Source organism: Salminus brasiliensis, chromosome 21 (genome assembly GCF_030463535.1).
Source record: "Salminus brasiliensis chromosome 21, fSalBra1.hap2, whole genome shotgun sequence".
Classification (NCBI taxonomy): Eukaryota; Metazoa; Chordata; class Actinopteri; order Characiformes; family Bryconidae; genus Salminus; species Salminus brasiliensis.
In genome coordinates, this window is record NC_132898.1 from 6243440 (window position 1) to 6255938 (window position 12499).

Here is a 12499-nt window from a genome sequence, read left to right on the forward strand (position 1 = left end):
ATGTTGTCAGTAGGGTGAAACTGTTTTTGCTAGTTGTTTGCTATTTAGTATTTGATTGGTGGGTGCTATGGTATCATAGGTGGTTGCTGTAATATTTCTAGGTGGTTTGTATAGTTTTGCCAAAAGGTTTCTAGAGGGGTGTTATAGACTTGCAAGATGGTTGCAATGGTGCTTCCTAGTTGGTACTACAGTGCAGCTAGGCAATTGGTTGGGTGTTACCAATATATAGGGGGAAAAAAAAAGATAAAAAAAATCAATGTGAAACCTCATGTCCATATGTCAGAAAGCTGAAACAATCAGACCGTTGATATCTTAAAAACGGTGAGATGAGTTACATGAAAAATACGACAGAAAAAATAATAATAAATGATGATCATGACCATGATGATACTGGGTAAAAGTCATGACATCGCCAGATTTACTGTAATTTTAAGAGCAAATAATGTTGCAGTAACACATCTGCTCTTTCACAGACAAGACTTACTAGAGGTTTTACTGCCCTTTCACCTCATTTGCGTGTAGCGTTAACGTAAGCCAGTCCATCACATAAAAAATTCTACATGGATGAACCTGATGGTATGAAATGTCCCAGTAAGAAGTTGAAATTAATTAATGACTTTTCCTGTTTTCAATGTCTTGTTTACTGACTTTAATGGTTTGACTGGAAATTGATTATATAAAGGGTGGTCTCTGACTTTTACACAGCACTGCACTTACAGACCACTGAGCCACACAAGTACATTACAGTGTAGTATGAGGTAGTACATGATGTGCTGTTGTGTTATATGGTACAAAACATATTAGTGGGGTATGGAGATGTGCAAAGCTGTTGTGTATGTTTTGTTGCTGGAAAGCTTGTATTGTTGTCTCTGATTCAGATTTTGATATGATACTGATATGGTATAACCTGTCAAATTGTTACATTATATAAACTGTAAATACTATGATTATTGATAGTTGGTATCAACCGATACTGTAAATTAACCACAAGTCACCAGCAGTGATATGTCTAATATTTGGGCCCCAGATTCTTCATGGTTATTTTCTAACTCCCTCCCAGAACAAATCATGGCACAATAAGGAATAGAGATAACTCTAGGTTGTGCAATCTTAGTTATGGGCTGCGGGATCTGTAGGAGGATAATCCCTGAGATTATTGTGCTTCATCGTGCTCACAACAAAGACTGGTTGAGGTTAAGCCTCACTAAAACGTGTTATTGTTCGATACAGGATATTCTAAAGCATTATGCTTTATCAGTCTTTTGACCTTTAATCTTCAATGACACATTTTCAGGGCTAGAAAGTGACATTTATTTAGAGTTTTACTGCTGTGCCTTGACCTCTAATCCACGACTGGCTGGTTTTAACGGCATCTTTCCACGCGAGGCTCATGTTTAATCACTGACTCAAGTCTAGAGGTGAATACAACTTTTAAAGCATGGCTGTTCATCAGTCACACTATCATTTTGAGTTGGAGTTTATGTTAAGAAATTTCAAACTAATTGCTGAAATATGTTTTTATAAAAGATCAGTTACATACCAAAAATGTGTGCTTTAAACTGCTTTGTCATAATCTTTCTTTATCTGGTGTGTTGGCTACGTAACACCAGTGTATGATACATGTGCATTTCAGCAATTAACGTCAACTGCCAGCATATATGACGTTGTACCTCAGTTCTCCTGGAGCCATTTTAATTATGTAACATGTTGGGCTGAACTGAATCAGTGGCATATGTTCTAGTGTATGGCAATGTGGATAATTTCTGCGTGATGAGGTGTGCTGTATGTCAATTTTGGCTCACTCACTTTCCTGCAGCGTAGACCTCGGCTGTGTCGAACAGATTGATCCCGTTCTCATAAGCCAGAGTCATCAGCTGTTCGGCCATCTGTTAGAGGGGAAGAGAGGAAAGGAGAGGAGTGGATTGAGGGGATAGCGGCGTTTAAGGTGCTTCAGTCTCTTTAATTATTCAGCGCTTTCCATGTACAGCGCACCACACTGCCTTCTAGCTCCATGTGAGCTCAGTTAACGAGCCGACCAGAGCATAATTTCAATAAGCACTTTATTAAGAACATACTATACATACAATAATACTGAGTAGGGCTGTCCTTTACTCTCAAAACAGCCTCAAATCTCTGTGGTATGGATTCCACTAGATGTTGAAAGTGATTCCTTTAGATTCTGGTCCATGTTGACATGATTCATGAGTCATGCAATTCCTGCTGATTTTTCAGGAGCAATTTAATGTCGAATTTCCTGCTGCACCGCATCCTAAAGGTGTTCTACCGAAGTCAGATCTGGTGACTAGGAAGCAACTCAAGAACACTGAACTCACTGTCATGATCGTGAAACCAGTTTAAAAGACTTTTGCTTTGCGGCATGGGGCATCATCATGCTGAAATTAGCTGTTAGAAGATGGGTACATAAAGGCCAAGGCTATGAAGGAATGCATGTGATCAACAACAATACTCTGAGGTTGTGGCATTCAGAGATGACAGACTGGTATTAACCATTCCAGAAAAACATCCTAACATCATTACACATCATACCTTTACCAGGCTGGACAAATTCTGTTTGACTTCGCAGAAAAGCAGAAAGCAGTCTTTTGTAGATGTAGCCCATCTATTTCAATGTTGGACATGATGCTTTTCTGCTCACCATGATTGTACAGAGTGGTGATCTTACCAGTCTGGTCATTTTTACGCAGATCAGTCTCATCAACAAGCGTTGACCTCTGCAGAACTGCCGCTCACTGCATGTCTTTTTTGGATGTCTCACTGTTTCAAACTTTACAAACTGATGTGCTGAAAATCCAGGTAAAATTTCCCCCATTCTGCTATTCCCCTCTCTGTTTTATTTTATGCACTGCACTGCCGCCACATGATTGGCTAATTAGCAGATGATGAAGCAGATTTTCCTAATCAAGTGCTTGGAGAGGGTCTATTTCAAATAAGAGCATACAGAACAAATGGAGGTGTTTAAAAATGTGTCAATATGCCTTAAATAAATCAAATCAGCAGGACTGTGTCTTACCTCGTCTGTGATCTGACCGCCAAACGTCACCCATGTTCCTGTGAAAAGAAAGCTGGAATCACTCCCTGCTTTGCACACAACAGATGCGCTATATATGATTACTATTTTTTTCTGATGCAGTGACTGTTCTGATACACCATAATCTAACAGGGATGAGCTTAGTGCTTAAGATGCAAAGCAGTGGGAGTGAAAAGATTACATCAGCATCACCAGGTCTCACCAGTACTTCTTAAAAAAAGGGGTCCTCTTTGACCTCCTCACTTTGATAACTTCCATGGCCTTAATAAAAGTTGTCAAAGAACACTCACCTAACCCAAGGCATGACACCCTCAGTCCAGACTTCCCAAGATTTCTGTGAAGAGAAAGTACGTTATTAGACTTCTTTCCTGTTTTTCAATTTGGTTCAACAGGGATAAGCTGCGCCGCGAGTCGGAGAAAAGGAATTAGGGTTATTAGAGAACTCTTGGCGAAGTAATTTTAGGCAAAGTTTAGGCAAAATCCAATTATAACCTCTCGTTCCTTTATCTTGGTATATCCTGCAGTCATTAAGGTTAAGGAATAATGGGATTACTTTTTAAACCACAAAACTGTAATACTACACAATAACCAGATTACCAATATGTTTTTATAAAAAAATGGTAATAACTTTTGGGATTAAATCCAAACGCTGCAGGAGAAAAGGGAACAGAACTTCATTGCATGTTTTCTCTCCAAAGCAAAAAAAAAAAAAAAAAAAAAGACATTTTAAGGACACAAGAATGAGCCCATGTGGAACGGCTGTCAGTAGATGAAACAGCCTAGAAGTGGTGCCTTTCAAAGTCAACTCTAACTCCTCTAATAAAATGAACAACAGCAACGCTACATAACCAGAACGTTTTCAGACTCATCATCAAAGTAATGTTCCTAACCCTCTTGGTCAGCAGTTAAATAGTACATGTCTAGAGAGTGCTGACTGAGGTTTGTGGCTGTAGAAACAGGGAGTACAGCTTATGGGATGACTTCAGAGTAATCTCCACAATCATGGTCATCGTGCCCTTTGTAATGACTTCTGGATTCAGCACAATTTTACAGCAGAATTGGAACAGGCCTGATTTATTGTATGCATGGCGGTCCATCCCAGAATGACAGTACATCCCATTTGATGAGACCTGTGGGGACCCTGAATTGACTTGCTATTTGACTTCTGCTCCTCCATCTCCAGTCATTTGAGCTTCACAACTTCACAGGACGAGTACAGAGCCTGGAAGTGCCAGAAGCTGTAGGGTTGAAAAGAACAGAACAGAAACCAAAGCAAAATGTTCACTCGCCCTAAGGGTACTGTGCTCAGGGTGTGACACACAAGTCGAGTCTATTCAACTGGGGCATCCTCTGTAGAAAAGCTCACGGCACACCAGAGAACAAGCTCTGAAAGCCTCTGAAGTTCAAAGCGCAGTTTCGAGAGCCAAGTTTGAGCTATCTGAAGCCATACATCTGGGACTGTGTTTTGGTGCTGAAACCTGCCACCTCCAGGAAAAAACTGAAGGGATCCAGAGTGACAAACTAACAAATTATTTTTATTGAAAAGTTGAGGGATTTAAGTAAAATGTATGTTTGAGTCAGTGATCTCTGCTGCAAAAGGCTTTGTTTTCATAGTTTGCATTTTACAGTGCTTATGGAAATGTATGTATGTACTGCAGTTTTGCGTGATTATGTTCGTACAGTTATCCTAAACAGAAATTTCAAACAACTTTGCTGGTATGGGAATAAATAGGGGTATATCGGATCATTACATTCGGTTCGGGAGTCACAAATTTTTCAGATAAGCAAAAACACGGTGTGTGTGTGTGAGTGTGAAGAACCTTTTTAAAAAGGTCTGAAAAAACATTGCTTAATGCAAAAGACCATTTTAAAAGTTCTTCACATTCACACATATTACATGCTTCTTTATGGAACTTAAAGAGAAGGATCTTTTTACGGCATCGCTCACAGAACCATTTCTTGTACTTTAAGGTGTCATATCGGGTCAGTGGTGTTAAAAGCCTTTACTTTGCTTCCTCACAAGGTACGTTAGATTTACACTTAACACTCAACAAGTAGCGGAGTTTAGTGTGATGTTTGTTTTTGACAGTTGCAAGCATACCGGAATCCAATACAGGTTTTCTGTAGCTGTGAGCGAGGTCTGTATTTCTATTGAGTGATTTCTACAGGATCCTGTGACTGGGGGTCATCACAAGATCGGCTTGATCAGAAGTTAGAGATTTTTACTCATATGGTTTTCTAGCGGCACAATGCCTACATTAGTTCAGCTGTATACTGGTTTTGGGTATACCATTAGATGAAAACTGATGGTTATCATACCGTGTTGCTTAATGTGCTCAATACCAGTATTTAAAAAAATGCAACCAATCAAAGAATTTTCTTGTTAATGTCAGAGTTTTATAAACCTGTCAATCAATTATTAGAGAAAATAATCAGCAGATTAATATAGAATGAGAATAATCACTAGCTAGAAACAAAATAGTTTTAAAAATCTCTATCTCATGTGTACCCAACTGAGTTACTATTATTTATTTTATTATTAAACGGGAGACTTTTTATATTTTTCTTATACTTCCATTATAAAATATATAAGTGTTTTAACTATAGTACAACATTTGTTCAATCACCTTCTGTTTTCATTCCTTGAAGGGTCGCTGTATCTGATAATAATAATAACAATAACAAGAAGAAAAAAAAAGAAAAAGAAGTAGTAGTAGCAGAAGCAGAAGAATTGTCAGACACTGTATAATGTGATACCCTAAAACCATGATATCTTCTGAGATGATTATCATACTGTTAAAATCTCATTCCGTTGCAACCCTACCCTACATAGTGACTGTTTTGTCCACACGCACCGTTCACATGTGACACTGCCTGCACATTTTTCTTGTAACTCTGCATCCAGATTTAGTCGGCAGTAAAACCACACAGTTCCATATAGTTCCGGCAATTAATCCACCGTTCACATGCGTGTCAAGCCGCGGTACGTGATCCAATGGAGATCACGGTCCGCTTCACCACAAAAAATAAACACTGAATCTGGAAGCCGCGTTGCTAATATCAGGCAGTTTACAAAGGCGAAGTCAGATTCCAATTACCAAGACACTGAGACATGACCTGAGAGGTTCTTTATTCAACATGAAAGATGCAAGACCTTCCACCGTTTATCCTTCAAGCTAAGTTAGTAATGCATTCAATTTCATAATTTTGGAGCTGAAAACGTACTGCTCTGAGGCAGGAACAGCTACTGAATTACAAACCGTAAACTGCTGGCCCTTTTGTGTGCATGTTTTTTATTCACCATGTACACAGATAAAGACATGTATCGGGATTAGGGATGATATAACATGCTGTCTGTGTGAGTAGGAGTAAGCGGCATGCATGTGCGTGTTTTTATATATATATGTGTGTGTGTGTGTGTGTACGAACTAGTGTGTGTTTACGCTCAAGTAAGAGCATATGAGTGAGAGAAAGAGAAATGGAGAGAAAGCGAATGGGGGAGAGAGAGAGAGAGAGAGAGAGAGAGAGAGAGAGAGAGAGAGAGAGACAGACAGACAGACAGACACACACAGAGAGAGACACACAGAGAGAGAGAGAACATGTAGGCCTGTGTGTATATGCATTTGTGGAGGTGTGCATGAAGAATTAGGAGTATGTGGGAGTCCAGTGAGTGAAAGGAAGCTAAGTTAAACCAATTGCAGTAGGTTAGAGGGGGGCGACACTGAATTTGAACTGGAACAGAAGCAGCCATCTCAGGGCACTCTTGTGGAAAGTACACAGAGTTTAACGAATGAACAAACAAACAAAAAACACCCCTCAGAGTGAGCAGCACTCCCCAGCAGTTCAGCTGAGAATTTACTGGCTTCTATAAAGCATGCATGGTATCTACCATGCAGCTAATCCTTAAAAGCACTGGGGGATCTGACCAAGCGGTGAAGTTAATAAGTGCTTGTCATTTATCAGCCATGCTGCATCCTCTCAGGAGGAACGATAAGACTATCTGCTCACATGTGGTTCTGTGTGTGTGTGGTGGGTGATGGTCGTCCTTAAGTCTGGGTCGTCGGTTATTATAAAGACTGTTAAAGAAGTTAGCTCACCCCCTGCAAGTGGAGGAGTCTACAAATTATACAAATGATGAGATCAAGTGTTGAAAGGTGGTAAAACCCTGACAACAAGCAAGAAGCATATTTCTGTCCTGAGATCTGTGACTGACCAGCATTCCATCGATTTGTCGTTTCTTTCTGGACACCCAGCCCAACAATGGTTAACGGGACTGGTGAAATGTGTGAATATAATATTCCAGTACTTTAAACATACACCCAAAGAACATTACTAAGAGTTAGCTTTATGCTCTTAAATATAGGTTAGAATAATAAACAGTGCACGCCAGTTGTCTATTTTTATAATAGTAAACAATTACCTGAGTAAGAGTTCCTACTCAGAGATCCTGACCTTATCATTGACCAGATAGTCACCTCTTACACAAGCGTTGGTCTAAGCAGCCAATCCAAAGTGCCCACATGCTGCAACCCCCACTGAGTGAACATAAAAATATAAACATTAAAATATAAAAATGAAAGACAAGTCTGTCTCCTAGTCAGCAAATAGTTGTTGATAGTGCCACACAGAGAACAACTGTTGACGGGTCACATATTAACTTGCTAAGGAGGTTTGTAAGAAGTCCTCATTTTATTTATCTTCCTTTGCACAGAAATGTTTAAGGCTTACTGCTCAGCTTTGTCAGCAAGTCTGATGATGTTTGGCATTGGTGATTGGTGGGACTGGTGCGTAATGTAAATTCACTCACATGAACGTGTTGTTCTAACAAATCTGGTGTTTGCTAGTGCTAGTCCATGCCCCGAGATGGAATGGAAGTTGGACGCAAAGTATTTTTGGCTTGGATTTCTGGTTGGCTTTTGTGGTCTGTGCGTGAAGCCCCCCACCCACTGGTGTATTGAGTGATGGAAGAAAGGGAAATCGGGTAGAGATTGGTGGGACGTTTGTCCGACACATTGCTGAACTGAGAAGTGGAGGTATATAAGGAGCTTAAGAGGTCAAGAGGAGGAGGAGTTTGGGGCGTAGTCCTTCACCCAACATTTAGTTATGTCACAACAAGTTATCATTTCTTGTACTTTAAGGTGTCATATCAGGTTAGTGGTTTTAAAAGCCTTTACTTTGCTTCCTCACAAGGTGTGTTAGATTTCCACACTTAACAAGTAGCTGACTCCACTTTACAAGGAGGTCCATTTTCCTCACAATTTCTTTGTGTACTTTTATGAATGTTGGGAGTACACATTAGGAGTGTACTATATGTTCCTATGTAGGCTCTCTATCTGATCTTTTCTAAAATTAGCCAACAGTTTGACTACTCAAGATAATACCATCCAGAGAAAAATAAACAGCACTAAATTCCAATGTTTTTTTTTACCATTAGCTAACACTGTGAAGTGTGAAGATCGCCCCCTTATCTGTTAAAAGTAGGGCGGTGAATTAGGCTTGGATGTAGATTATGTCAGGGCCCTTTTCATGGTTTAAAGTTTTGTTAAAATGATTAGCTCAGCCATGCTCAGAGCTCTGTCTCTGCACTTGACAAGCTTCTAAACAAACGATCTGCTCTATCGCTAGCTGGACCCAAGCACTGGAGAAATTGATGCAGTTAGTGGTTTAAAAAGTCTTGAATGTCCTGCTGTGGTTGTAGTATCTCTTTGTTAGCGCTGTCGCACTGAATATTTCAGGCTGCAGCTAAATACTGCATGATGGACAGTTGCCCAGGCCGTGGCTTAGCAGAGCCCAGTTGCAGTGTGGAAGATTGGGTTCACACTGAGCCACCGGAAAGGAAAGTGGCAAGAGAAAAGGTCATTTGTGTCTTTTAACCTGGAAAACGATGAAGCGAGCTCACAGGTGTTCCAGGAGTCCAGGGCAGAGCGGTGACCAGCGGGAGAGCTGACTCACTGGGACTCCTCATGAATCACACCTCTCCGAAAGCGTGCAGTGGACAGCTTCTCTGTCCAGAAAGAATGTTCATCAAATGATCAACTTTTAAAAGATGAGGTTAAGGCAAGTGGTAGTCAGATGAGTGAATGCTACAGTCCCCTTGTATTTTATGTTAAAACAGCAGTGACCATGTGGAGTGCAGAAATATTATTTCTGGGCCATTTAGTTAACAAGGGCCAACAGGGGCTAGCTGTCTGTCAGCTGGCTTCCAGGCACATGAGTGAACAGTGCGATGCCACACTGCTGAAAGTCTGCGACTGGCAGACTGAAGATTGAAGGGGGATCATGAGGACGCTGGGATTTGAAAAAGGGTCACGTAAGGTTGAGAAAAAAGCAGACTCCCTCAGTAGTTCCTGTGATTTCAGCTAGTTACAGGCTTCACAACGAAGACTGGATTAGACACTTCACAGTGGAGTCAAACCCAATATTAATAAGAACTAAAAAATACAATTTTAGGACGTATATCCGTATCTCATCCAGATCCCTTGGTTCCCTGGATTTGCTTATGAAACACAGGTCAGCTCCTCCAACATGGAAGGAATGAGTCCACTGCCCTTTTCAGGCTAAACGATCACATGGACTCGAGAAACCTGCAGGAAAGAGTGCCTTAAAATATAAATACACACTCCAGAATGCAAAGGCGGGTGCGCACATGCTACACGCTGCTTGAGTGCAGTGTTCAATGTTCCTTTGTTCATCAAATTTTGTGTTTACGTAATATTATTCCAGGCTCTGAGTATTCCACCTACGTCCTCTTCAAAAAGCAGCAGGCTCTACCTGAGATGAGTAAGATGTGCTTCAGCTGTGCTTTGGGAGGAGTTACATTTCAAACCCACATTTAGCGTTTTCTTTCTCTCACTCTAGCCCCCACAAAAAATAAGCAAAAGCATACAGACCATACATGTCTCACTTAAATAGAGGAGTTAATGGTTAACCGTGGTTTAATTAATCACCAATAAGGGTTTTAAAGTGTTAAAGTGGTTAAAGTGTTTCTCCTAATAGGCTACTACAGGCTAATCTTAAACTGGAATGCCAATTTATTCTCATTAGAGCTTACGCGAAGTGAGTGGGATGATTTATTGCAGTAAATTAGATCTGTCGCTTCTGATTATGTTTGAAATCAAGTAATCTACTGGTTATTTTGAAGATTATACAAGTAATCAGAAATCAGGTCTAATGCTAGAACTATGAGCAATACGAACTAGAGTGTAAAAACTAGAACAGTGACCCAGTCCCAAGCTCCCAAGGATGCCTCAAATCAAACAGGGACTTAAACCCTGAACCCTCAGTTTAAATGTCAAAGATTCAAAGATTCCTGGAAAGCCTTTATAAAGAGTTCATTAAATAATATAAACATTGCTTTTAAGTGGCGCATCTGTTGGTCCCATCATCATTTTTGTGATGTAACAGAAGCATTCATCTGTTCAATGACAGCAGCAGTTGGCATCATGTGTCTCAGGAGTAGCTGTACTAAACCTCACCCTGCCAGCGCTAGTCGTATCATGTGATACATGGAGTCCTCGCTAGTGGAATAACTGGCAATGAAGAAACTGAGGAGAAGATCAGAAAATAAACAAGCCACTCATTGGCATTACAGGGTGTGTCCATTGCCTCGTTTCCAGAAGGGAAATTATGCATCATGCAAATGAGCAACTTTTTTTCTGAAGGCTCACGGAAACACAATGGACTTTGCCTTGGCAGAACACACGGACTGAGAGCCCTGACAGTGAGATAAAGCTGTTAAAACAGCTTTACATACATAACATAGTAGGCAGGTTATTGTAGGTATGTTGTTCATCCTGTACAGTAATGCAACACTGACCCTCGTTCGGGGTGTTGAGTTTCCAGTTTCCAAGACGTGAGTGATGGAAAGCTAGAACCTGATCTTTGCAGCTGACCACTGCATCTCAAACCGCAGACAGAAACAGGACTCCCAGCCTAGTTAACGAAGTTTAAATAGGCAGCATACCCTTCATAACGGCCTCGGAAAACTCCATAATGGATAGTCAACATGGGTGGTCAATGCAGTGACCAAAAAATGAGGGCTGAATTTGTGACTCTAGTGGCTTATATAAATCACTATATTATTGCTATGGCAGAATATATTTAGGTGTTCTAGACATTCTATCCAATTCTTAACCAAAGTCTTAGCTATCAAGATCAAACCAGTACCTGCTAGCAGCGTTATCAGGCTTCAGCTTGATCTGACTGAACGACTGAAACAGATCAAGTAATTCATGAATGATTTAGTGGAGATAAGCAGAACAGGTGGAAACTGAAACTGTTTGCAGTGTAGATCGAATCCAAAGACAAAACATAAGTAATTTACAAGCAGTCAGTGTAAATAAATGTGGTCTACTGCAGTAATGCAAAGCTAATTAGATGGGAGATAAATAGAATCTTACATGCCTATTTCTGGTAGAATGTGGCTCGGATTAATAAAATCTATTTTTGGACAACAGCATTCCGCATGTGAGAGTGTAAATATGATTAAATCATACACATGCATATTTTAATTAAACCCAGCACAGCACAGAACATGCAGAACCCTTCAGTGCTCCACGCAGCAAAGCATGTTCTTATCAGAGCTGAGGATTAAAACCCCAATGCATAATCATATGTCCGCGCTTAGGCTGTGCTGGTGAACTCGACTGCAGCAAGGCAGTTTTGTGGAACAGGCAACTGTTAGCACGGCTCCATCGAGCATTACTGCCTTTGGTATTTGCTCTTAACAAACATCCATCTGGCCATATTTCATGTAGGAGTGAGGCTGTACCGGGAGCTGGAACAGCAATAGTGAGCACCACGAGTACTGTAAAATCTCAGCACGCCTACTCACCAACACTTACAGTGTACGATCACCTCGCATCTTCTCAGCGTTCTGCAAACCCAAACACACTGGATGTGCTGTGGATGGAGGATATCCACAAACCATGCCAACGCTGTGCAGGCTGTATTTCTTGCAAATCCAAACCAAGTGCAAATCTTTGCGGATGCAGTGATGTGGAAAAAAATCAGGACACCCCATGAAAACCTCAACATAATATGTCTTTAATATATTTAAATATATGGACATTTGATCCTAATTTGAACAATAGGGGAGACTGAGGTAGAGGTGGGCAATATGACGATAATCTTTTTTTTTGTGATGCAAATGAGCGTATTATGAACTTTATCAGTGCTTAAAACACAGTGATCAACTGCACATTTCATTAAAGACAGCATAACCTGTGCTGTTTAATTAGATAAAGGGCAGCAGATGTTGCATAGGAGAGTATCTGAACAGCAGTCTTTAAGAATCTGTCACTACTAATGCTTTTTGTCTTCATGTGAAAATATTGAGATAAATATTGGGTATCTAAAGTCTTTAAATATTGTGATAATATTTTTACAATATCACCCACCACCAGATGGAGGTCATATAACTAAACACATAGAACTGAAATGCCTTTTAAA

General features: G+C 40.3%; 1 protein-coding gene across 5 annotated transcripts in view; it reads right to left on the reverse strand.

Moving 5' to 3' along the window:
* Positions 1–12499, reverse strand: part of kcnab2a (potassium voltage-gated channel subfamily A regulatory beta subunit 2a) — a 113348-nt gene that overhangs the window by 20883 nt on the left and 79966 nt on the right. For all 5 annotated transcript variants that reach the window (XM_072666583.1, XM_072666585.1, XM_072666582.1 and 2 more), the window contains 3 exons: positions 3340–3383; positions 3032–3069; positions 1807–1886 (listed from right to left, as the gene is read on the reverse strand). In XM_072666583.1, the coding sequence (XP_072522684.1) occupies positions 1807–1886; positions 3032–3069; positions 3340–3383 (162 nt within the window). The remainder of the gene's footprint in view (positions 1–1806; positions 1887–3031; positions 3070–3339; positions 3384–12499) is intronic.